Raw genomic sequence first — 27,655 nt, forward strand, 5'->3', positions numbered from 1 at the left:
AATCTTTTTAAAGGTAAAACTGCTTTTGTGATTCCTTGATAGGTTGCTAGAGTTACCCATCCTATAAGGAGGATAACAGTTTGAAGAATGAGAAAAGCTAAATCAGAAATCAGTAACCTGGCATGTTAGCACATTTAATAAATTGACTGTATTTTATTGCTTTCTAGGGACTATACTTCTCAGCCCTCTATAGCTGATAAAGGTGTGTATAACTTTAAAGTCAGTTTGATATTAAACTAATGTTGTGAATGATGTTACTTTTTTTACTTCTCTTGTGCATTGAACACACATCTCTGGAATTAGCCGGGATGCCTGTTAAGTTACGGGGTGGGGGAAGTTTGCATGGGATAGTGTCCCACCAAGACAGTTTGATGGTGGTGACATTTAGGAGAAGGGGTGTTGACCACATGGTCACTTCCTTGCAGCATTTCCTACAAATCCATGTGTAAGTTTAAATTTTACTCCCTGCCACAAAAAGTGTTCTTTGTCCCTTTTGTTCAGATTCTTTCAAGATGATATATCAGTAAAATCTATGATACTTGCTCTTAACTTTCCTCTCTTCTTCCTCTCCAGTATGTTAAAATCCAAACTTAATGCATTTTCCCTACTCTAATTTATTCTCAGAATTTAATTTAAAATGCTTACTACCTTCAGGTCTTCTCTTCACGATGATAATGATGCTATTGCCTCGCCACTGCTACATCTTAAGCAATAAAGCTATCTCTAAGCATTTTCTTTACTTCCTTACCACTCACATTTCTCTCCTTCCAACCCCATTACTTTGGCCTTCCAACTCTGGAGAAAAACTTTCCAAAGCTACCTTGAGTTAGAACTACCATTCCTCTGGCCTTCCAGTTAAAAGACAGCACTGCCACTGTTAACTTGCTCAGTGTCTTCCCTTTAGTTCCCTTATTCTCACCAAATTACTTACTGTCTCCAACCTGCTAATTCCTCTGGTTAGCTTCCACCTTTACTCCTTAAAGTCTAAGGATCACAGGGGGTCAATAACACAACTGATTTAATCCTGTCAAGCATTGCCATGCCACCCCCTCTATAGTCAAACCGCCTTACTTCTCTTGGAGAATAAAGTTGACCCATAACTCAGTACAACAAACAGCCTCATCAAACATATCATAGAATCTTGTATCACAAAAAGAGGCCATTTGGCCTTTGCTGGCTCTTTGAAAAGCTATTGAAACAGCTCCACTCCCTCGCTCTTTCCACAAGTTTTTCTATCCTTTCCAGCCAAATTTCCAATAGTAAGCATGAAGAGCTCATGGACTGCTTCAACACCAAGGTCAAGACCATGGAGCTGAAAATCCATGAACTTTTGTCACAAATGTGCCATAACTCCCAATAGGAGTGTGACCAGCCTGTGATCTAGCAAGTCCCGGTCGTGACCTTGCCAAGAATTTCTGCAAAACTGTGCAGAAAGTATACCTTCCACCCACCCAAGTCAGGAAGAAGGAGGAATGTGGACAGGATAGAGACATTCAGACCACATCCTTGGTCTGGAGGATGTTAATGGATGTTAGTTAGCATCCCAAGAGAAACAGGCATACTGGGCTGATGATTAGTGGAAATGGGGTCCACTTTAGGATCATGGCCTGTGCCCTCCCCCCATTTTTTTCCTAGGCTCTTTATAAAGGGGGCTGATGGATATGGGATTCAAATATTTCTGGGTAGGAAGGGAACCAAAGCCACAATTTGCAGTCTCTCCATTAGGGTGGGCGCTTAAGGCGCTTTCCACTGGTATGAGGAGTTGAGAGATTAGGGATTGTTAAAATTAGGGTACCTGTTCCTGGCCCTGGATAGTCTTGATCCTAGCCAAGACCATTTCAGCATTTATCTCTGTAGAATCAATTTTAGGGGTACACCTGTGTGACACTACTGACACCATAGCAATATCTTCATTTGTGAAGCAAATGCAAAATATCCACTGAACACCTCAGGCATATTGTGTCTTAAAACTGTCCTATCCTGCTCAAAGGATTTATGTGGTTTTCAATTACTTATTGGCTTCTGGCCTAAATGAAAATCTATTTATCATCATTAATGCACTAATTCACAGTGCTGTTTTACATTTAATATTTCCCCTATTCACAGTTACTATCATTATATATTATTATATTCAGTATACCTTTTCCTCTTGAGATTAATTTGCCGATAAACTTCACGATCTAATCAATTTGGTTTCACTTCACCCTGTGCCCTCCTGTTGATCCAAGGAACATAGAAAATGTTTCCATTCATGAATATAAATAATTCTGGTCTAGTACCACTTCCCACTCTACCAATTTCATTCTTGTAAATTGAACCTTTCTGAAATCTGGAACCAATACAAATTATCTGCAGCAGTAATTTGTCTGGACAATTGAAGTCTGGTGTAGTGTCCTCACTGTTGGTCAGATGCTCTAGATTAGACATCGTCTCAGAAGCACTGCTAAAGACTAAATCACATCAATTAGCATGCTCAGTAAATATTGCTGTTTTGCATCCTTTGAGACTTGGTAACCTTCCCATCAGACGACTCAATGGTTAGGTAATCAAAAGGTCCCATTATACAAATGTTACCTTGTCCTCTAGTTCTTTTTAATTTGTTCACGGTATTCTTCATTTTAACAAGCCTGTTGACTTGGAGGCCTATAGCAGGTGCCAATAATCATTTCATCATGAATTTTCAATTCACGCAGTGGATAGTGGAGTATCAGATTTTCCACTCCAGAACTTGCTGTGTCAGTAAAGACACTGAATGATCACAAACATAATATCAAACTTGTTCTACCAGGTAGGTACTTTTAAAATCCAGAAGGAGCAATTCATGCTAAAGATTGCTGTCTGAATTCTAAATCCAAATACAAAATAAGCATTTCTAAAACCAAAAGTAAATTTGATTTCATGAATAATGTGGTGAATAATTGTTCCTTTTTAGAAGCTGAACCTAGAGACACGACTGAGACATGTATAATGTCGTCATCTGATGAAGACAAGGAATCTGAGGTGAGAAATTTAAATTGTAGAGCAACTTCAACTCAGAGTTGCTGAACTGCATTCCAAGCTGCAGACATTGCAGGACATCAGTGAAGTGGAGAGTTACTTGGACACTTAGTTCCAGGATGCAGTCACATCTTAGCGAAGTAGAAGTTTAGAATTGGTCAGTGGTCAGGACCGGAGGGTGTGACTGCAGGTCAGTCAGGTATGGGGATCAGCATGTAGTGATGGAGATGCCTCATCCCTTGACTTTGACCAACGGATACAAGATACTTGTTATCTGTGTGAATGAGAACAAGGACTACAGGGCTGATAAGCAAACTAACCATGGTGCAGTATACCATTCAATTGCTGAGAGTGAAAAGGATTGCAGTAGTGATAGGGGACAGTATAGTCAGGGGATAGATTTCAGCCACAGCAAGAAGTTCTAAAGGTTGTTTTCTGGTGTGAGGGGAGAACCATAGAAAAGTTACAGCACAGAAGGAGGCCATTCGGCCCAACTTCTGCATGCCAGCCCGAGGACACCCAGGTGCCCTTTCTAATCCCACCTTCCTGCACCTGACCCATAGCACTGCAGCTTTAGGTGCAGATCCAGGTACTTTTAAAAAAAGTTTAGAGTTTCTGCCTCTATCATCAACTTGGACAGCGAATTCCAGACACCCACTACCTTCTGTGTAAAAAAAGTTCTTCTTCATGTCCCCCCTACACCTTCTGCCACTTATCTTGAATCTATGTCCCCTGGTTCTAGAATTCTCCATCAAGGGAAACAATTTTATCCTGTCCACTCTATCTATTCCCTTCATAATTTTGTACACCTCAATCAAGTCACCTCTCAGCCTTCTTTGTTCTAAGGAAAATAATCCCAACCTATCCAGTCAGAACTTCAACTTTTTATGCACTATTCTTGCTGTAAAAAAACATTGTAAATATTAAGTCTTGTTGGATGAGGTGTAACTGAGTTTCTAATATCATACTAAGTCATAATTATTGATGAACACCTCTCTAGCCATGAAAATTAATGTTATATGCATGGACACTCAAAATAGTGTTTAAACATCCCAGATTTTTAAAAATAATATTTTTTATGTTTATTTATGATATTTCATCTTCTATTTTAATCCCATGTGTATGTCCCAATCTTTAGTTCATATTTATGTACAATGATTAAAAAGTGATCTTTAATCACAAACCTTTTACTTCTTGCTTTTCTGTCCATGAGATTTCTTCATTTTAATTGGCTGATTAGCTTGCCTGCTGTCTGTACTGTTGCAAGACACTATAGATACTAAATTCCAAGTATTGCCGGAATAGAAAAAACTCAATACTCTGGAGCCTGCTAAATCTCTGTGGGCAACTTTTTTGAGGTCAGTGGCAAGTCCCATCCTTTGATTTAGTTGAGGGTACCAAGTGTAACATTTCCAAGTTTGTTGACGATAGAAAATGGGGTCGAAAGTAAGCTGTGAGGAGGGCACAAAGTGACAGCAAATGAATAAAGACAAGTTAAATGATTGGGGAAGCAGGTGGTAGATGGAGTATGATGTGGGGAAGCATAAAATTATCCAGTTTGGTGGGAAAAATGGAAACGCAGATTTTTTTAAACTGTGGGACTAGTTAATGTTGGTATTCAGGGGGATTTAGGTGTCCTTGTACATGAATCACAGGAAGTTAACATGCAGGTACAGTAAGAAAATAGGAAGGAAAATGGTATGTTAGCTTTTATTGGAAGGAGTCACAGTGTAAGAATAAGGAAGCCTTGCTGCAATAACATAAGGCTTCAGTAAGACCACACTTAGAGTACTGTATACTGTTTTTTGCCTCGTTACCGAAGGCACAATATACTAGCCTTAGAGAGGGTGTAAAGAACAGTTACTAGATTGATTCTGGGGATGAAAAGGTTGTCCTATGAGATATAGAGCAGAATGTGCTCATTTCGCAGAATATGAGGGGTGGTCTCACTGAAACATTTAAAATTCTTTGAGAGTTTGACAAAGTAGATGCTGAAATGCTGCTTTCCCTGACTAGGGCGTCTAGGGCGAGGAATCATTGTGCCAGGCAACATACCCTTTAATTTTTTTTGTGCAGCTACACACTCATGGTAAGCTAAAGGAGCTGCCTTTTGTGCAGCCTGCGCTGGAAATTTTGGGCTCAGCCATATAGCTTAAAGGGAACATTGGTCCCAGGATAAAGAGTGAGTCATTTTGGGCTAAGATGAGAAGTTTTTTAATCATAGGATTGTAAGTCTTTGGAATTCTCTACCCCAGAAGTACATGGATTGTTATGGACAGGACAGGGATTAATTTTAATAGCCCTGATTTCTCCTCTCACTACCATCCGTAAACAGAAAGGCATTTTTGATTTATGATTTCCCCCTTTATAAACGGTGGCATATTTTCCCCAACCCTTCAGCTTTGGAGGTCTTTTTCAGTCATTTATGGGATGTGGACTTCGCTGGATGAGCCAGCATTAACTGGCTAAGGTAAACTAGGGTAAGTTGGCTAAAAGGTATGGATGTAATTGAACAGCAGGAAATATTTAAAGAAACAATTCAAAATATCCAGCAAAAATACATTCCATTGAAAAATAAAATCTCAGCAAGAAAGACCCATCCATGGCTCATTCAGGAAGTTAACTATTAGATTAAAATAAAAGGCTTACAATGTTGCAAAAAACAGTAACAAGTCTGAGGATTGGGAGTGATTTAGAAACCAGCAAAGGGAAACCAAAAAGTTGATATAAGGGAAAAAACAGAATATGAGAGTAAACCTGTCAGTAATATAAAAACAGATTGTAAGAGCTTTTATAAGTATATAAAAAGGAAGAGAGTAGCTAAAGTTAATGTTGGTCCTTTAGAATCAGAGACAGGAGAAATTATCATTGGGAATGAGAAAATGGCAGGGGCATTGAACAAATATTTTGTGTCTGTCTTCACAGTAGAAGACACAAGCACATAGCAGAAATAGATGGTAACCTAGGGGCTAAGAAGAGTGAGAAAATTAGGGAAATTAATATCAACAGAGAAAAAGATTTGGAGAAATTTAAGGCACTAAAATGTGCAAGTTGACAGGAAATTTTCAGGAAAGGAGGGAGAGAGAAAACAGAACTACAGGCCAGTTAGCCGGACATCAGTTGTTGGGAAAATGCTGGAACCTATTAAGGAAGTGCTAGAGGTCAGTTAGCCTAACATCTGTCACAGGGAATGTGCTGGAATCCATTATTAAGGAGGTTATAGCAGGATACTTAAAAAATCACAATACGACCCTGCAGAGCCAACATGGCTTTGTGAAAGGGAAATCATGTTTAACTAATGCATCAGAGTTTTTGACAAAGCAACATTTAAGGCGGATAAAGGGGAACTGGTAGGTGTGGTATACTTGGATTTCCAATTTTGATAAGGTACACTTTTGATAAGGTGCCACATCAAAAGTTACTACACAAACTAAGAGCACATGGTGTAGGGGGTAATATATATTAGCATAGATAAAGCATTGGTTAGCTAACAAGAAGCAGAAAGCAGGATAAATGGGGCTATTTCAGATTGGTAAGCTGGAACTTGTAAGCTGTGGCTATGCCACAGGGTTCAGTGCTGGGTCCTCAACTTTTTTCAAGCTGTGGGTGGGATTTTCCTGTTAGTACACTAAATGCGTTGGCAGGTGTGGAAATCAGCAGATGGACACACCAGAGCTATCCACCCAGGTGACTCCAGGAATGCCCATCCGTTCTCAAACCCCGCTTTCTGTGACCCCATCACCTCCAGCTCCACAAGCCGAGAAAGGTTCACCTACCCCACAGCAGGACACTCAAAGCAAGCCGGGGACCTCCAGGTCTCAGCCCTCCAGAGATGCCTGCAAAAGTCATCACAGAAACAGGGCGTAGCAGGCTGTCTCCACCTCTGCTGTCAATGTCAGGGATGCACCCAGACGTAGCGTTAGGAAAGTAAAAAAAAAATTTAGGAGCACAACAGTGGCACGAGTGTTCACCACATGTAATAATAATATTCACAAATGTAAACATTTCACATTTCCTCTTGTGTATATACCTCCTTTTCATGATGAGCTGTGTTGCTGTCAATTGGGTGTGATACCATGGTGCACCCCCTCACTTAGCGCAGATATTGCTATTCAGAGCTCCTGTCTGCCAACCACGTTTCCGACTTTCCAAGTGTACAACTGAATAGTCAGCAATAAGTGAGAGCACCTTGCCACCTCAAGATGCTGAAGCTCTGCCCTTCTGAGCCACTTTATTGCCCTGGCACTCAAATCTACAACCTTGATCACTTCTCAAACTGTAATTGTCTGTATTGTGGCCTCATGGCTCTTGTCACAATGTTGGATGCAGCGCTGTGCATCCCATCACCTTAGCATCATTGAGACGTGTGCTGCTAATTGCAAATGATGACTTTTGGCAGTCTACAGAGCCTTTGAGCATGCTCTGGAACTGCACATCTTAGCTTTAGACAATGCTGAAGGGAGCGATGGGATAGGAGCGAGGATGTACTGAAGTCTGCTCCTTACTAGCAATGACTTGTCATCTTGAGGGCCTCATGGCCTCTGAGAATTTTGAAGTTCGCAAGGGCCAGGACTGGCAATGAAGGTACAAAGTGTGTCTTAAAGAGGAGGCATTTTAATGTCTTGCATGCAAGTGGTTGAACGTTGTCATCTTCAGGCGGTCCATGTGTAGTAAGGTGAGGATAAAAGCAGGCCAGCATTCCTAACTGAGAGTGCCGGATGTTAATGTGATAGAGAAGAAGGTGACACAGAAATGAGCCATCTCTGATTAGATGCACACCTGTAGAACGTCCTCGGCTGCCTTGGCCCAAGATTACATAATAGTTTCACCATCGAGGTTACACAGAATCCGTTGCCTTGTTGCTGAAGATGGATCTCCTTGAGGAGGTTTGTTACATTGAAGGCAGACAACTATGAGCCACTGAGGATAGTGGAACAGCTCCTGATTCTTTTAGGTTGCCATTGCTACTGGAATGCTGGAGAAACACTTGAAGAGACAATACCTTCTGATGTCTGATGCCGGGACTCCCTCCTCCAGTTAGCACCTCATCTAAGTAAGGACACATGCTCCCAAGGCTTCATCATCTTTCAAACGAACAGGACAATGTGACCCTGATGTGTAGTTGTTCACTCTAATATTAAAGTGCATAGTTGAAATGAGAGGAATAGCAACACTGGTGTTAATGTTGGCCCATGATGGAGGGCACTTGTCCAAGGGGGTACTCACTGCAACTCGCCATCCCCCTTGTGGAATCTGGTGGCTATAAGGCCCCCACACGCATGTCTGCCTCATCTGGCCCATGCTATGGCCTCTTTCCCTGCAGCCTCGACTTCTGCGAACTCAATGCCCTCACCTCCTTCGATGCTTCCTCATCAGAGGAGACTTGCAGCTTCTCCATGTCAGCATCTGGCAAGTCCTTCCCTCTTTGCAGTTCCAGGTTGTGCAGCGCACAGCAAGCCACAATAATCCATGAGACGCTCTGGGGACCGTACTGGAGTGCTTCGCCAGGTCTGTCCAGGCATCGGAATCGCATCTGTAAGATGCCTATGGTCTGCTCCGCCAATGCTTGAGTAGCGGCATGAGCATCGTACCTTCTCGCTGCAGGATTCTGTGGCTGCTGCATGGGTGTCATCAGCCACGTCCTTTGTGGATACCCTTGTCACTGAGGAGCCAACCCTAGGTCCTGTGTAGTCCCCCAAATTTCCAGGATCTGCGATCTATTCAAGATGTATGAGTCGTGGACACTTCCTGGGTATCTGGCACAAACCTGCATGATAAGTTTCCTATGTTCTCAGACCAGCTGTACATTGATCGAATGGAAGCATTTTCTGTTTGTATGTTGGAGTGCCTGTGCCAAGGAGCTTTAATAGTCACATGAGTGCAGTCGATGGCACCCTGCACCTGTGGGAATCCGGAAATCACTGCAAAGCCCACTGCTTTGGCACCCTGCTTGCTTGATCTCTGTCGACGTGGATGTAATTGCGGGCCTTGGCAAAAAGAGCATCTGTCACCTCATGTATGCATTTGTGAGTGGATGCTTCAGAGATCACCATTAGAGCCTTGGAAGGAGCCACTTGCATATAAGTTCAGTGCAGCGGTTTCTTTCACAGCCAGTGACAATGGATGGCCTCCAGTCCCTGTGATGCCAGTTCCTGGAGTATGTGGCAAATTTGAGTCACATGCGGAGGCATCAGCAACACTGTCTCTCACTCATCTGCAGATAAGACATGCAAATTCTGTACACCCTTGGTCTTTCTAGCCCCCCCAAGCACAACGTCTCTATGAGCCTCATGCTCTGCGTCCGAAGTGGGCCCTGCTACCTCTTGGTCTTGAGGGTTTGGCTCCTCCCTTCGGTGAGCCTGGCTCCTCCATCGCAGTTGTCGTCTACTCTCCTGCCTGTTTGTGATTATGCAGGCAGCAATAAAGCCATCTCCCTAATGGTCTCCTCTCCATCAAGGAGAAACAGACGTGAGTCAGCATCAGCCTGCAAAGGTCCTATTTCTGTCAATGACTCGGCAGTGAATGTGGGTTCAAGGGCTTAATTCCAGAAACTAATCACCCCAAAAATCCAGGCCAGCACAGGGTTTGTTTCAAGGTGTGCCTTCCCCCCACCCCCACCCCCCTCCCCACCAACTTTACATGACCAACTGCTATGAGATTACTTTGGCCAGGTGCTTGGATGTGCTGCTCTCAGCCCAGGTGCTTGGATCTTCATTCACTGCACTCTAATACCACACTCTTTGGAATACACATGAGGGAAAATATTTAGTCAGGAACTGAGATTATTTGAGGAGGGCTGGAGGCTTCTCTTCTGTGAAGCTGCTAGCACCATGATGGTAACACATATCTAAAGCTTCTCCAGTTGCCCAATTGCTCTGGAGTTCATTATCGCTCTGGGGAATTTCTGAAGATTGATTAGTGCCACTTTGCGGGATTAGCCTTGCATGAATGCACATCATAGCTTCACTTTCCTGATTCCCTGCACAGTCATTGAATGGCTCCTAACATGTCTCAGCTGTGCATTTCTTCTCATTTGGGAATGCAGTGTTCAGGTGGGTGCCCCTTTAATTGGCCCCCCTGTGCCTGCATCTGCCATCCAGTGGGCTCTCAGAGCCCTCACCAGCCAAGTATCTCCCCATTTTAATGTTGTACTGAGCCATCGCTACAAGTCGGAAGGTGGTGGTGCTGAGGTCTCACAATCTGACCAGCTTGGACTCACCCTTGTGAGTGTGGAAATATCCCTCCCATCGTCCAGCAGGAGCCTAATGTTCAGGTTTCTCTCCCTCCAAGAATATCTCAATGCTCCCGCTGTATTCCTTGATCCCGTTGTGATTGTGGTGGATATACCCTTTGTTACCCCAAGAACATGGTGAGGTAGATGTGCCTATGCCCCATGTAGACCTCACCCCTCCCCATCTTGAGGACACTTGTCTGACATACACCCCAACCCCCACTTCCAACAACCTCAAATGCCCCCACAATACCTTTAGCCCATATAAAGGCTGCAGATGCCGCCCCCAACTGAGTGTTGCATCTGCGGCTCAGTATGATGCCAGGAACCACCACCACCACCCCCCCCCCCCAAACTGTCCTGTGCACAACATCCTGGGCATGACTGAGATTGGACTGACATGCCCTCCTCCTGCCTGGACCAGGGCAAGGACAGTCTTTGCAGACTCAACATTCAAGCACTTCTTCACTCAGCAATCCTCTCGTTCTGGCCCAAAGTCACATATGTCATTCTGTAACTATCTCTCTCCCTATCCTGGCACTAAAGATGCTTCCCCATCACCATGCCCCCACCCCAGTCATGTGTCTGTGTGCAACCTTGACCACTCATACCCCCCAGTGGAGGCCTTACCCTGCAGCCCTTCCCTTGCATCAGGCTAGTACCCACCTTCCACGGTGGAGGCCTTAACCCCCAGCACACTGGTCTGGTAGGTAGAGATTTACCTCTGACACCCGCCTGAAAACGATGTGGTGCTGCTTACGAAGCCTGGTACTGAGTCTGAGTTGCCGTGAACACTTTGCAATGCAAGGTAGGGGAACAGACCTTGAAGACCTTGTGATGAGCGAAGTGCAGGTTGCCAGATGCACGTCACTTCTATACCGTTGTAAAACAAGTTGATGCCGACATGCCTTCTTGATCCAGTGTGGGGGGTACAATTCCAGCAAGCAACCATTACAATGAGAGGCAAATGTATTAAAATGACATTCCTGTCATGCCATGCCAGGAAACACGGCCCGCTATTGACATCTGGAGCGGACAATCCTGGACTGCTTTTACAACAGCGGTAAACTCATTTTTCTGACCTCGCGATATTTTCTACCCCATTTGCCTTGATGCCCACCATAGGCAGAGCCAGAAAACCCAGCCCTATATCAATGACATGGATGAAGGGACTGAATATATAGCTAAATTTGCTGATGATGCCAAGATAGGTAGGAAATTAAGTTGTCAAGAGGTAGAGAGTCTGCAAAGGGATACAGACAGGTTAAGTGAGTGGGCAAAAATTTGGCAGATGGAATATAACGGATGTAAATGTAAGGGGAATCATAAGAAGTTTGCAGACAACACAAAAAGTTAGCCACGCAGCTGAAAGCAAGGAGGGAAGCTGTAGACTGTAGGAAGATATCAATGGACTGGTCAGCTGGGCAGAAAAGCGGCATGGTATTCAACACAGAGAAGTGTGAGGTAATGTATTTGAGAAAGTCAAACAAGGGAAAGGATTGCACATTAAATTGAAGTATATTGAGAGGTGTAGAGCAAGTGAGGGGCCTTGGAATGAATGTCCACAGATCCCTGAAGGTAGCAGGGTTAATTGATAAAGTGGTTATGGAGGCATATGGAATCCCTTTCTTTTATTAGCTGAGGCATAGAATATAAGAGCAGGGAGTTTATGCTGGAACTATATAAAATATTAATTAGGTGACAACTTACACAGTTCTTGCCACCTCATTACAGAAAGGCTGAAATTGCATTAGAGAGTAGATTTACATGGATGTTGCCAGGACTGGAAAATTAAAGCTATGAGGAACGATTGGACAGGCTGGAGTTGTTCTGCTTGGAACAGAGGAGGATGAAGGAAGATTTGTTTGAGATGAACAAAATTGTGAGGGGCCTGGATAGAGTGGATAGTAAAGGCCTATATACCATAGCAGAGAGGTCAGTGACTAGGGGGCATAGATTTAAAGTGATTGGTAGAAAGATTAGAGGGGCGATGAGGAAAAATGTTTTGACCCAGAGGGTTGTGGGGATCTGGAACTCACTGCCTGAAAGAGTAGTAGAGGCAGAAACCCTCAACTCATTTAAAAGGTGTTTGGATATGCACCTCAAGTGCTGTAACCTGCAGGGCTATGGACCAAATGCTAGAAAGTGGGATTAGGCTGGGTGGCTCGTTCTTCAGCCACACAGTCACAATGGACCAAGTGGCCTCTTTCTGTGCTGTAAACCTTCTATGAAGAGACAGAGAGTAATGTATCTAATATTGCTGATGATAGGTGGAAAGGTAAGCTGTGGAGAGGACACAACATATAGAGGTTAAGTGAGTGGACAACAAAATGGCAGATGGACTATAATGTAGGGAAGTGTGAATTTATTCACTTTTGTCAAAACAACAGAAAAGCAGAATATTTTTTAAAAGGTGAGAAACTTGTGAGTGTGGATGTTCAAGAGACTTGGGAGTGCCCACACAGGGAACGCAAAAAGTTAACATACAGGTACGGTAAGCAACTAGGAAGGCAAATGGCATGTAGGCCTTTATTGCAAGAGGATTAGTGTACAGGAATAAAGAAGTCTTGCTAGAGTTGTACTGGGTTTGGTGAGACCACATTTGGAATACTTTGTACAGTTTTGATCTCCACATTTAAGAAAGGATATACTTGCATTGGATACAGCAAAGGTCCTTGGGATGAGGGGTTTATCATATGATGGGAGGCTGAGCAAATTGGAGCTATTTTCTCTGGAGTTTGGAAGATTGAGAGGTGATTTCATTGAAACGTACAAGATTCTAAAGGGGCTTGACAGGCTAGAGGCTGAGAGATTGTTTCCAGGATTCGAGATATGGCGAGTGGGCAGGGAAGTGGAGTTGAAGCCCAAGATCAGCCATGATCGTATTCAATGGCAGAGCAGGCTCAAAGGGCCATGGTGGTCTACTCCTGCTCCTCTTTCTTGTGTCCTTTGTTACCTACCTGATGGATTAAGGACATCTTGCAGCTGGAGATAAACTTGGAGGGGGAGGAACCAGTTGCAGTGATCTACATAGGAACCAACAACATTGGTAGAAATAGGAACGATGTTCTGCTGAGAAAGTTTGAGGAGTTAGGGTCCAAATTAAAATGCAGAACATCAAATATAATAATCTCTGAATTGTTACCTAATCCATGCGGCACTGGCATCAGTACTCAGGAATGAGTAAAAATAAAAAACTGCAGATAATGGAAATCCAAAACAAAAAATAAAAAATACCTGGAAAAACTGAGCAGGTCTGGCAGCATCAGCGGAGAAGAGCACAGTTGACGTTTCGAGTCCTCATGACCCTTCAACAGAACTAAGTAAAAATAGGAGAGGGGTGAAATATAAGCTGGTTTGGGGGGGGAGGTGGTGGTGGTGGTTGTTGGGACAAGCAAGCATTGTTAGGAGGAGATAACCAAAAGCTGTCACAGACAAAAGAACAAAGAGGTATTGAAGGTGGTGATATTATCTAAAAGAATGTGCTAATTAAGAATGGATAGCAGGACAAGCAAGGTATAGATAGCTCTAGTGGGGGTGGGGTGAAATAAGAATAAAAGGGCATAAAATGTATACATAAATGATCGGTGGAATACATTAAAAATAATGGAAATAGGTGGGAAAAGAAAAATCTATATAAATTATTGGAAAAAACAAAAAGGAGGGGGAAGAAACAGGAAGAGGGTGGGGATGGAGGAGAGAGTTCATGATCTGAAGTTGTTGAACTCAATATTCAGTCCAGAAGGCTGTAAAGTGCCTAGTTGGAAGATGAGGTGCTGTTCCTCCAGTTTGCTTTGAGCTTCACTGGAACAATGCAGCAAGCCAAGGACAGACATGTGGGCAAGAGAGCAGGGTGGAGTGTTAAAATGGCAAGCGACAGGGAGGTCTGGGTCATTCTTGCAGACAGACCGAAGGTGTTCTGCAAAGTGGTCACCCAGTCTGCGTTTGGTCTCTCCAATGTAGAGGAAACCGCATTGGGAGCAACGAATGCAGTAGACTAAGTTGGGGGAAATGCAAGTGAAATGCTGCTTCACTTGAAAGGAGAGTTTGGGCCCTTGGACGGTGAGGAGAGAGGAAGTGAAGGGGCAGGTGTTGCATATCTTGCATTCGCAGGGGGAGGTGCCGTAGGAGGGGGTTGAGGAGTAGGGGGTGTTGGAGGAGTGGACCAGGATGTCACGGAGGGAATAATCCCTATGGAATGCCGCCGGGGGGGTGAAGGGAAGCTGTGTTTGGTGGTGGCATCATGCTGGAGTTGGCGGAAATGGTGGAGGATGATCCTTTGAATGCAGAGGCTGGTGGGGTGATAATGAGGACAAGGGGGACCCTATCATGTTTCTGGGAGGGAGGAGAAGGCATGAGGGCGGATGCGCAGGAGATGGGTTGGACACGGTTGAGGGCCCTGTCAACCACCATGGGTGGAAAACCTCAATTAAGGAAGAAGGAGGACATGTCAGAGGAACTGGTTTTGAAGGTAGCATCATCAGAACAGATGCGACGGAGGCAAAGGAACTGAGAGAATGGGATGGAGTCCTTACAGGAAGCGGGGTGTGAGGAGCTGTAGTCGTGGTAGCTGTGGGAGTTGGTAGGCTTGTAATGGATATTGGTGGACAGTCTATCACCAGAAATTGAGACAGAGAGGTCAAGGAAGGGAAGGGAAGTATCAGAGATGGACCATGTGAAAATGATGGAGGTTTGGAGATTGGAAGCAAAATTAATAAATTTTTCCAGGTCCCGACGAGAGCATGAAGCAGCACCGAAGTAATCATCGATGTACTGGAGAAAGAGTTGTGGGAGGGGGCCGGAGTAGGACTGGAACAAGGAATGTTCCACATACCCCATAAAGAGACAGGCATAGCTGGGGCCCATGTGGGTACCCATAGCCACACCTTTTATTTGGAGGAAGTGAGAGGAGTTGAAGGAGAAATTGTTCAGTGTGAGAACAAGTTCAGCCAGACGGAGGAGAGTAGTGGTGGATGGGGATTGTTTGGGCCTCTGTTCGAGGAAGAAGCAGAGAGCCCTCAGATCATCCAGCTACGAGATGGAGGTGTAGACGGATTGGATGTCCATGGTGAAGAGTAGGCGCTTGGGGCCAGGGAACTGGAAATTGTTGATGTGACGTAAGGTGTCAGAGGAATCACGGATGTGGGTGGGAAGGGACTGAAGGGGAGAGAGAAGGGAGTCAAGATAGCAAGAAATGAGTTCAGTGGGGCAGGAGCAAGCTGACACGATCGGTCTGCCAGGACAGTCCTGTTTTTGGATTTTGGGTAGGAGGTAGAAGCGGGCCGTCCCATGTTGGGCGACTATCAGGTTGGAAGCTGTGGAAGGAACATCTCCAGAGGAGATGAGTTCAGTGACGGTCCTGGAAACAATGGCTTGATGTTCAGTAGTGGGGTCATGGTCCAGGGAGAGGTAGGAGGAAGTGTCTGCGAGTTGACGCTCAACCTCTGCGAGGTAGAGGTCAGTGCGCCAGACAACAACAGCACCACCCTTGTCAGCAGGTTTGATGACAATGTCAGGGTTGGACCTGAGAGAACGGAGTGCAGTAAGTTCAGAGAGGGAGAGAGATTAGAATGGATGAGAGGAGCAGAGAAATTGAGACAACTAATGTCACGCCGACAGTTCTCAATGAAAGGATCAAGAGAAGGTAAGAATTCAGAGGGAGGGGTCCAAGTGGAGGGAGAATATTGGAGGTGGGTAAAAGGATCCGTTGAACAGGGAGAGGACTCCTGCCCAAAGAAGTGAGCACAGAGACGAAGGCGGCGGAAGAAGAGTTCAGCATCGTGCCGAGCCCGAAATTCATTGAGATGAGGGCATAAGGGTATGAAACTGAGTCCTTTGCTGAGCACTGAACGTTCAGTGTCGGAGAGGGGAAGGACAGGGGTATAGTGAATACCCGGCTAGGGCTGGGATTGGAAGATGGGGTGGGGACAGAGGGACAGGCAGGGGTTGAGGGTCCTGGATGGGTGTTAGTGTCGATGAGTTGTTGGAGCTTGCATTCCTTAGCACTTGAGAGAAAGAGACAAAGTTTCTCGTTGAGGTGTCGGATGAGACGAAGAATAAAATGAAATTGGGGGCACGCGCAGCTTTGGAAAAGGGTACGGCGGTGCTGCTGGAGGGAGAGGTCGAGTGTGTTCATATGGCGGTGTATGGCACTGAGTGTGGATCTCAGAATGCGACGGTACATCGATGATTACTTCAGTGCTACTTCATGCTCTCGTCGGGACCTGGAAAAATTTATTAATTTTGCTTCCAATCTCCACCCCTCCATCATTTTCACATGGTCCATCTCTGATACTTCCCTTCCCTTCCTTGACCTCTCTGTCTCAATTTCTGGTGATAGACTGTCCACCAATATCCATTACAAGCCTACCAACTCCCACAGCTACCTCGACTACAGCTCCTCACACCCGGCTTCCTGTAAGGACTCCATCCCATTCTCTCAGTTCCTTTGCCTCCGTCGCATCTGTTTTGATGATGCTACCTTCAAAAACAGTTCCTCTGACATGTCCTCCTTCTTCCTTAATTGAGGTTTTCCACCCACAGTAGTTGACAGGGCCCTCAACCGTGTCCAACCCATCTCCTGCGCATCCGCCCTCACGCCTTCCTCTCCCTCCCAGAAACATGATAGGGTCCCCCTTGTCCTCACTTATCACCCCACCAGCCTCCGCATTCAAAGGATCATCCTCTGCCATTTCCGCCAACTCCAGCATGATGCCACCACCAAACACAGCTTCCCTTCACCCCCCCCCGGCGGCATTCCGTAGGGATCGTTCCCTCCGTGACACCCTGGTCCACTCCTCCATCACCTCCTACTCCTCAACCCGCTCCTACGGCACCTCCCCCTGCGAACGCAAGATATGCAATACCTGCCCCTTCACTTCCTCTCTCTTCACCGTCCAAGGGCCCAAACAGTCCTTTCAAGTGAAGCAGCATTTCACCTGCATTTCCTTCAACTTAGTCTACTGCATTCATTGCTCCCAATGCGGTTTCCTCTACATTGGAGAGACCAAACACAGACTGGGTGACCGCTTTGCAGAACACCTGCGGTCTGTCCGCAAGAATGACCCAGACCTCCCTGTCGCTTGCCATTTTAACACTCCGCCCTGCTCTCTGTCTGTCCTCGGCTTGCTGCAATGTTCCAGTGAAGCTCAAAGCAAACTGGAGGAACAGCACCTCATCTTCCGACTAGGCACTTTACAGCCTTCCGGACTGAATATTGAGTTCAACAATTTTAGATCTTAAACTCCCTCCTCCATCCCCACCCTCTTTCCATTTCTTCCCCCTCCTTTTTGTTTTTTTCCAATAATTTATATAGATTTTTCTTTTCCCACCTATTTCCATTATTTTTAATGTATTCCACTGATCATTTATGTATACCTTTTATGCCCTTTTATTCTTATTTCACCCCACCCCCACTAGAGCTATCTATACCTTGCTTGTCCTGCTATCCATTCTTAATTAGCACATTCTTTTAGATAATATCACCACCTTCAACACCTCTTTGTTCTTTTGTCTGTGACAGCTTTTGGTTATCTCCTCCTAACACTGCTTGCTTGTCCCAACAACCACCACCACCACCTCCCCCCCCAAACCAGCTTATATTTCACCCCTCTCCTATTTTACTTAGTTCTGTTGAAGGGTCATGAGGACTCGAAATGTCAACTGTGCTCTTCTCCGCTGATGCTGCCAGACCTGCTCAGGTTTTCCAGGTATTTTTTATTTTTTGCTCAGGAATGAGTAGCTGTCCCGATAAGATGGGTTCCGCTTAAACTGGGCTGGGGTTAGTGTCCTGGCCGATTATATAACCGGGGCTGTTTTTATTTCAGATGTCCAGCATCTGTAGTATTTTGTCTTTGTATTTTGTTTTTAAAAAACTGTCTGTCCTCTCAAATGGACAGATTTGGAGAAGATAGTAGAGATAGATTGAAATGAAGTTAGAGCTATCTTCCCACTCACACAATGTTATCTCTGGTACCCTCCAAGGACCTAATCTTGGCCTCCTCCTGTTTCTCAGCTACATGCTGCTCCTTAATGACATCATCAAAAAGTTTTCACATGCAAGCTGATAACACCCAGCTCTACCTCACCACCAGTTCTCTCAGCTCCTCCATTGTCTCAAAGTTATCAGACGGCTAATCTGATAACAAAAGCTAGATGAGCAGAAACTTCCTCCACTTAAATATTGGGAAGACCAAAGCCATTGTCTATGATCACCTCTACAAACTCTGTTCCCTAGCTGTCAACTCTGTCTCCCTCCCTGGTAACTGTTTGAGATAGTTCACAACCTTGGTGTCACATTTGATCCTGAACCCGGCTTCCAACCACATATCCACACCATCGCTAAGACCACCCATTTCAACCTCTGTAACATCACCCAGCTCTTCCCCTGCCTCAGCTCATCTGCTGCGAAACCCTCATCCATGCCTTTGTTGCCTTTAGACTTAACTATTCCAGTGTACCCTGGCCAGCATCCCATTTTCTACCCTATGTAAACTTAAGATCATCCAAAACTCTGCTGCCCATGTCATTGCTCACACCAAGTCTTGCTCACCTGTCACCCTTATGCTTGCTAACCTATATTAGCTCCCAGTTAAGCAACGTCTCATTTTAAAATTCTGATCCTTGTTTCAAATCCTTCCATGACTTCACCCATCCTTATCTCTGCAATCTTCTCCAGCCCTACAACCTTCCAAGGTTTCTGCACTCATCCAACTAATTCTGGCTTCTTGAGCATGCTCAATTTTAATCACTCCACTATTAGAGGCTGTGCCTTCAGCTACCTGGGCCCTAATCTCTGTAATTCCCTCCCTAAAACTCTACTACCTCTCTCTCCTCTTTCGAGGATAATCCTTAAAACTTATTTCTTTGACCAACTTTTTGGTCATCTGCCCTAATATCACTTTGTGTGTTTCGATATCAATTTTTGCATTCTAACACTACTCTGATACACCTTGGGACATTTTTTTTTACACTAAGAATGCTATATAAATACAAGTTGTTATTGTTGTGAAGGAGGGATTTATCTTGAGATTTTTAAACTAAATTATTGATGGAATGGAAGCCAGCAGAAGTCAGTGAGTATGGGATTTTAGGATTCAAGATCTAATATAGATATGAGCAACAATGTTCTAGATCAGTTGGAGTTTGAGTAAAGCTCAGGAGGCTGACAAGGAGAGGATTGATTGGATACTCTGTGTAGTGTAAACTGATAAAGGCATGGATGAGGAAGAGATGTGGGCGGGCAACGTTATGAAGCACTTGGTGATGGAGTAGCCTTGGGCCAGGATGGGTGGGACCTGTAGCGGGCAGGATGGAAAATTTGGCATCCGTTGAATTTCAGCAGGAATTTCTGACGGGACCAGAAAATCACGGCCCTGGGTTTTGATGCTGAGTTTATTTAAACAGGACTCAGAAGCTGTGCTTATTTAGAGAAAATTAACTAAAAAAAAAACTCACTATCGTTGAGAATTATATCCTTTTATTACTGAGTCACTGGTAAGCCACAGAATTATAATTGGCAATGCAATCCATGAATGATTATTTAAGATTTATTTGGATAAAAAACACATGGGGGGGGCGCACCCACAGTTCCCAGGATAGATGGGGCTCCTTGGTGAGAATATGCTTTCATAAAATTGTTCACAATTAATTATAATTCCTTTATGCTAATTCTGTTTCTTGCAGGAAAATGAAGACTTGTGTGCCCTTGATCAAGATTAACAGTAGAAAATGGAATGGCAAGCAGATCTGAGTGCCTTTCATAGATTCACAGTTACATTGTATAAAAAGTGCTCTAATCTCAAATACATCACCAGAAAATTCACATGTTTCACTATTAAATTACTTGAATAAATGTGAGTTAATCACCACCATATCTGATATCAGGCACACTAATTTCAAAACAAAAACGAAAATACCTGGAAAAACTCAGCAGGCCTGACAGCATCTGTGGAGAGGAATACAGTTAACGTTTCGAGTCTGTATGACTCTTCAACAGAACTAATTTCAAGTGCTGATTGACTGAGAAATTCATTTTCATCTAATGGTAGTGACTTCCAAGCTTTGTTTTTTGTGTTTATTAGAAACACACTCATAATTTTTAAGACAGTTTCTTGGGGATTGTATATTTATTGTAAGGGACAACTCCTGATGTGAAACACACAAAAATTAAAATTCCAAAATTTCTGTCCACAATGAGACAAAAATAGTGTAACTTCAGCAGGCAGGCCCCAGAAATCCCAGTTCCTGTCTGCATAACTTTTCACTAGTAATGAGGTGGATGCATGTGGCCATTTTTCCATCATTTGTGCCTGAGCAATACTGGATTTCAGGTTGCATGTATCCTCCACATCCACATTACTAAGGGCCAAGAAAGAGAGAGAGAGAGACTTATATTTTAAATGGCTGGGTTCACCACAAGTAGCTGGGAATCATCAAATTGAAAACCTGAAAGCATTTTGTATGTTTTTCAATCTTCCACTGTCTTAGTATTTATTAAATTAGGGAAGCATTTTACAGGATAGGAAAGTAGCTCACATAACCTTCTTAATTAAGTTAAAGCCAATACACTTCAGTTGTAGAAACAACTTTAACTAATCTGTTGAAAACCATAACTTGTCAAAGCAGAGACAGCAGGGATTCAGGAAATGGAAATACACCTAACCAACCTGTTGGTGTATTTTGAAACTGTTACTGGCATGAGAAATATTTTGACAAAAGCCCACATTGGCAATTTCTGGATAGTGCAAGAAGTGATTGGATAAGGGGTGAAGTATACCTCCAGATAGATAATTTCGAAAATAATGAAAAACATCTGCAAATTGGGGCAGATAACTATGCTGTCCACAGTGTTCAGCTCCACTCCTTATTCCTCTGATAATGAAGCCACCCATGACAGCCTACATCAGGGCCTCAACAGCATTCAGACAGGCCAATAAGTAGCTGACAATACTCATGCTTCGTAACAACTGTCTCCAAAAAGAGAGCTACCAACCACCTTTACCTACAACTTCATCACTATTGCTGAGTTTGCAATGCCAACATCTTTGGTGTCACCATTGACTAGAAGCTTCAGCGGATTAACCATAGCTACACTTTGGCTACAAGAGCAAAGCTGGTAATCTGCAGCTCACTTCCTGTTTCCTTTAAGGTCTCCACCATTTCAAAGATTCTTCAGGAGTGTAATAGACAAGTGCTCACCACTTGTATGAATATTTGCAATGGCAACAACTCAAAAAGCTCAACACCATCCAGAAAGAGCAATTCATTTGTCTAGTGCCCCTGCCACTGAACTCAGTAATCGCCTCCTCCACCACTAACTGTGTTTGTGGACATGTATCATCAACAGGATGTATTGCAGCAATGCACCAGGGTCATTTCAACATAGTCCCTCTCACCTATACTCTCTGTACCACCAAGAAGGGCAAGAGCAGTAATATTGTGGTGTTCACCCCCCACTGCCACCCCAAATAAGTCACAGCCATCCTGATTTGGACATGTATCACCATTGCTCATGGAATTCCCTACCTGACATCAATTTGGGGACACCATCACCACAAGAACCACAGCAATTTAAGAAAAAGGCACAGGGATGGGCAGATTTGCATGTTTTACTCACATCTTTAGAAAAAGAAATGAAATATAGTCGGAGTGCTTGGAACTATTGGACCAGAGTACACAGATATAATTGTGTCTTCACTTTAAAGTAATTTATTCTGTCATTATTTTGATATACTTTCATTTTATATGTATAGTTAAATAACAAAATGTACAGCAATTGTGAAGCAAAGTAGAATTGGTTTTAGCAGTGGAATTTCTTTGTTAAGGAGCTGGGAGATCCAAAACTGGTACTCTATGGTCCCACCACTGGAAATAGGTATAATTGCAGGTTTACATAACATTATGGAAAAGGTAAATGCAGCGTGCACACAGGTAAGATTTTTGATATATTACTAGTTGATCTTGAGTGATTTTGAGAATAGGGAGTCAACCAGGAGCTGTATTCCCACCAAGCAAGGTTTTGTAGAATTAGTGGACCAGAGTGGGAAGGGAGAGAAGGCAGGTGACAAGGTGGGCAGGTGAGGATGACTTCAACCAAGTTGAGGGTGCAGAAGAAGGGAAATTGAGGTCTATGGTCATGGCATAAAAAAGGCAGCTAGCTGGAAGTGATGCTGTTGAGGATGCAAACATACAAATTAGGAGCAGGAGTAGGCCATTTGGTACCTCATGCCTGTTCCGCCATTCAATAAGGCCATGGCTGGGGAAGTTTAGACGGGTGCGGGTTGTCTGAATGAAAAATTCAAACAAACATGTAAGTTGATGTTATGTAATGTTCCGTTACATAAGTGACTACAACTCACCCTACTTCATTGGCTTTAAAGCACTCTGAGATATTCTTGCAGTCATAGAAGACGCTATATGAAGCCTAATCTTTTTTGAGTCCAAATGTACTTAATAAGTCTCATGATTTGGACCTCAAAGAGATGCCTTTCAGTGTAATATCCTCAATGTATTGCCACTCTCCACATTTAACAAATAACATCATACATAGCTCCTCTAATGTTTTTATTATCAAATTATAAAGGAAACCATGAAAATTTCATGTAATATAATTTATCTTACATACTATGGTGGTTCTTGCACACTGTTACTCATGGAGCTATAAATACCAGAGGCCCAAACAAGAAAGAATGAACAGGCTAAAGGAACAATCCTGGAACAAAAAGCAGAGCAGGGTGAAAACAATGTAAAATGAGTCATAAAACTAAATGTCATTGGAGGAGAGAAACCAGCAAAAAGGAATATATTAAATAATTAAATTAAATAAATTAGAATTAAATAAGTTAGAGCATACTAATCAGGAAAAAAAAGTAAATAGAAACTGCAGGTCAGCTAGTGACTGATTGAAGCAGCAAAAATTGCACATTGACAAATATAAAAATAACAGGGAACTGCAGAGAACACCAAGCAGATAGATAGAGTCCCAGGAAGTGAGCAGTACATGGACTTCCAAAAGACATTTGATGAAATGCCACACCACCAGCTTGTGAGCAGTTAAAGCTCATGAAATAAAAGGGACAGTAGCAGCATGGAAATGAAATTGGCTGAGTGACAGGAAACAGGGTAGCGGTGAATGGTTGTTTTTCGGACTGGAGGAAGGTTTATAGTGGGGCTCTCCAGTGATCAGTGTTGGGATCCCAGCCTTGCCAGCATATTAATGACTTAGACAGGGCACCACTTCAAAATTTGTGGATAACATGAAACTTGGCAGTATTGTGAACCATGAGGAGGATAGTGTTAAACTTTTGAAAGGACATAAGACATGCTGGTGGAATGTGCGGACAACTGGCAGATGGAATTTAATGTAGAGAAGTGTGAAGTGATTCATTTTGATAGGAAGGGCAAAGAGATACGATATAAAGGATAAAATTCTAAAGGGGCTGCAGGAGCAGAGATACCTTGCATTTTCTGGACACAAATCATTGAAGACAGCAGGGCAAGTTGAAAGAGTGGTTAATAAATCGTATGGGATCCTGACCTTTTTAAATAGGGGTACATAAGAGTACAAAGGAAGTTATAATAAACCTGTATCAAATATTGGTTTGGCCTCAATTGAGTATTGCATGCAGTTCTGGGCAGTACACTTCAGGAAGGATGTGAAGGCATTTGGGAAGATTCAGAAATGATTCATGAGAATGGTTCCAGGGATGAGGAACTTGTTACCGTAAATAGATTGGAGAAGCTGGGACTGTTCTTGGAAGAGAAGGCTGAGAGAGATATGTTAGAGATATTCAAAAACATGAGGGGTCTGGCAGAGCAGATAGGGAGAAACTGTCCTCATTGATGGAAGGATCAAGAACCAAAGGACACAGATTTAAGCTGAATGGCAAAAGAGGCATGGCGATTTGAGGAAAAATGTTATCATGTAGCAAGTGGTTAGGATTTGGAATGTTTTGCCAGAAAATGTTGAAGCAGATTTAATCATGGCTTTCAAAAGAGGGTTGGATCATAATCTGAAGGCAAGACGTGTGCAGAATGTTATGATGTGGCAGGTGGTATGTGCCAGGCTGACCAAATCCCAGAGGGAAACTTGGCAATGCTATCACAATGATTTTGCAATTTGTCTTTATTACGAGAAGGTTTGTGCACTGAAGCAACAAGTAATGAGTCCACTACCACCTTTAGAGATTTTAAAGATTAAATTAAAATATTTATTAACAAAAGAAAAGAACACTTAGACACAAGATTTCTGTTACACAGTTATAATTAGTTTTATAACAGTTCCCACAAGATTTATACTTAACTAGACTCCCAATTACACGCCCCTTTCAGGCAACAGTCCAAAATAGATTATTAATCTATGAAACATCCAGCAAGAATACCACAGGCACTCACTGTTGCTGTAAAGGAGGTATTTGACAGCTTCTTTCTCCCTCTCACTCGACAGGGAAACTTTAAAGGCTTTTAACACAACCTTGGCTACTGGAACAGCGAACTTCTCCAGGGTGGCTAGAGGCTTTTTCCACAAGCTTGTTTCACTCAGTGCACCTTTCAAGATCTCACACAGCCACACCCATTCAGTTTTCCATCCTTTTTTATATATAGTTGTTCCTTTTTGATCGTAAATTCCATCGTTTCAACCTGTCTTTGGACGTTACTTCTCCCAGAATATAAACATCTTTCATGTTGTCATTATGGCCAGCACTTTTGGGAAAAATAAACATAATAACTTTGCCTTATTTATCTTGCCAGTTGTAAACATCTTACCATGTCCCTTTGAAAAGCCAACAGCCTTTCCACTTATCTAAAAATGCAAATTCCATTCACGCTGTATCTGCCAAGACCTCGTCCTAGCTTACCCACCTCCATTTCAAAGGCTTGTTTTACACCTAACCCCTTTTGATGATTCAAACCTTGCAGTCTAACAGTCTACAGCTTACTTAAAGTATTCACACACACAAACATACACATGCACAAACGTAAGCCTGCTTTAAAGTATTCCCCCCCCAATCTTCAAACCTGCTGGCGGGTGAGTGTAAAATCCAGCTATATGATTCTGTTCTTTAAGAGCAGAAAGGCGTCAGAGGAATCACGGATGTAGGTGGGAAGGGACTGGACAAGGGGAGAGAGAAGGGAGTCAAGATAACGAGAAATGAGTTCTGTGGGGCAGGAGCAAGCTGAGACGATCGGTCTACCGGGGCAGTTCTGTTTGTGGATTTTGGGTAGGAGATAGAAGCGGGCCATCCGAGGTTGGGCGACTATCAGGTTGGAAGCTGTGGGAGGGAGATCCCCACAGATGTGAAGGTTAGTAACAATAAGTGGTAATTTTACTGGTAAGTTGTGTGCAATTTTCAAAAGTTGATCTTATGTATACTTTTCTCGAAAAAGGCAAGCATTTCTGCAAGAACTGTCGGCGCGACATTAGTCGTCTCAATTTCTCTGCTCCTCTCACCCATTCTAACCTGTCTCTCTCTGAATTTACTGCACTCCATTCTCTCAGGTCCAACCCTGACATTGTCATCAAACCCGCTGACAAGGGTGGTGCTGTTGTTGTCTGGCGCACTGACCTCTACCTCGCGGAGGCTGAGCGTCAACTTGCAGACACTTCCTCCTACCTCTCCCTGGACCATGACCCCACCACTGAACATCAAGCCGCTGTTTCCAGGACTGTCACTGACCTCATCGCCTCTGGGGATCTCCCTCCCACAGCTTCCAACCTGATAGTCGCCCAACCTCGGACGGCCCGCTTCTATTTCCTACCCAAAATCCACAAACAGAACTGCCCCGGTAGACCGATCGTCTCAGCTTGCTCCTGCCCCACAGAACTCATTTCTCGTTATCTTGACTCCTTTCTCTCTCCCCTTGTCCAGTCCCTTCCCACCTACATCCGTGATTCCTCTGACACCTTACGTCACATCAACAATTTCCAGTTCCCTGGCCCCTACCGCTTCCTCTTCACCATGGACGTCCAATCCCTCTACACCTCCATCCCCCACCAGGATGGTCTGAGGGCCCTTAGCTTCTTCCTCGAACAGAGGCCCGAACAATCCCCATCCACCACTACTCTCCTCCGTCTGGCTGAACTTGTTCTCACGCTGAACAATTTCTCCTTCAACTCCTCTCACTTCCTCCAAATAAAAGGTGTGGCTATGGGTACCCGCATGGGCCCCAGCTATGCCTGTCTCTTTATGGGGTATGTGGAACATTCCTTGTTGCAGTCCTACTCCGGCCCCCTTCCACAACTCTTTCTCCGGTACATCGATGATTACTTCGGTGCCGCTTCATGCTCTCGTCAGGACTTGGAAAAATTTATTAATTTTGCTTCCAATCTCCACCCCTCCATCATTTTCACGTGGTCCATCTCTGACAATTCTCTTCCCATCCTTGACCTCTCTGTCTCAATCTCTGGTGATAGACTGTCCACCAATATCCATTACAAACCCACCGACTCCCACAGCTATCTCGACTACAGCTCCTCACGCCCCGCTTCCTGTAAGGACTCCATCCCATTCTCTCAGTTCCTTCGCCTCCGTCGCATCTGTTCCGATGATGCTACATTCAAAAACAGTTCCTCTGACATGTCCTCCTTCTTCCTTAACCGAGATTTTCCACCCACGGTCGTTGACAGGGCCCTCAACCGTGTCCGGCCCATCTCCCGCGCATCCGCCCTCACGCTTTCTCCTCCCTCCCAGAAACATGATAGGGTCCCCCTTGTCCTCACTTATCACCCCACCAGCCTCCGCATTCAAAGGATCATCCTCCACCATTTCCGCCAACTCCAGCATGATGCCACCACCAAACACATCTTCCCTTCACCCCCCTTATCGGCATTCCGTAGGGATCGCTCCCTCCGGGACACCCTGGTCCACTCCTCCATCACCCCCTACTCCTCAACCCCCTCCTATGGCACAACCCCATGCCCACGCAAAAGATGCAACACCTGCCCCTTCACTTCCTCTCTCCTCACCGTCCAAGGACCCAAACACTCCTTTCAAGTGAAGCAGCATTTCACTTGCATTTCCCCCAACTTAGTCTACTGCATTCGTTGCTCCCAATGTGGTCTCCTCTACATTGGAGAGACCAAACGTAAACTGGGCGACCGCTTTGCAGAACACCTGCGGTTTGTCCGCAAGAATGACCCAAACCTCCCTGTCGCTTGCCATTTTAACACTCCACCCTGCTCTCTTGCCCACATGTCTGTCCTTGGCTTGCTGCATTATTCCAGTGAAGCCCAACGCAAACTGGAGGAACAACACCTCATCTTCCGACTAGGGACTTTACAGCCTTCCGGACTGAATATTGAATTCAACAACTTTAGGTCGTGAGCTCCCTCCCCCATCCCCACCCCCTTTCTGTTTCCCCCTTCCTTTTTTTTCCAATAAATTATAAAGATTTTCCTTTTCCCACCTATTTCCATTATATATATAA

General features: G+C 44.1%; 1 protein-coding gene across 1 annotated transcript in view; it reads left to right on the forward strand.

Moving 5' to 3' along the window:
* Nucleotides 1–20,046, forward strand: part of LOC121285069 (desmin-like) — a 150,888-nt gene extending 130,842 nt beyond the window's left edge. The window contains exons 7-9 of the mRNA XM_041201193.1: nucleotides 168–202; nucleotides 2,933–3,000; nucleotides 19,913–20,046. Of these exons, the coding sequence (XP_041057127.1) occupies nucleotides 168–202; nucleotides 2,933–3,000; nucleotides 19,913–19,948 (139 nt within the window). The 3' untranslated portion in view covers nucleotides 19,949–20,046. The remainder of the gene's footprint in view (nucleotides 1–167; nucleotides 203–2,932; nucleotides 3,001–19,912) is intronic.
* The last annotated feature ends 7,609 nt before the right edge of the window (nucleotides 20,047–27,655 follow it).

The sequence above is a fragment of the Carcharodon carcharias genome, chromosome 12 (assembly GCF_017639515.1).
Source record: "Carcharodon carcharias isolate sCarCar2 chromosome 12, sCarCar2.pri, whole genome shotgun sequence".
Classification (NCBI taxonomy): Eukaryota; Metazoa; Chordata; class Chondrichthyes; order Lamniformes; family Lamnidae; genus Carcharodon; species Carcharodon carcharias.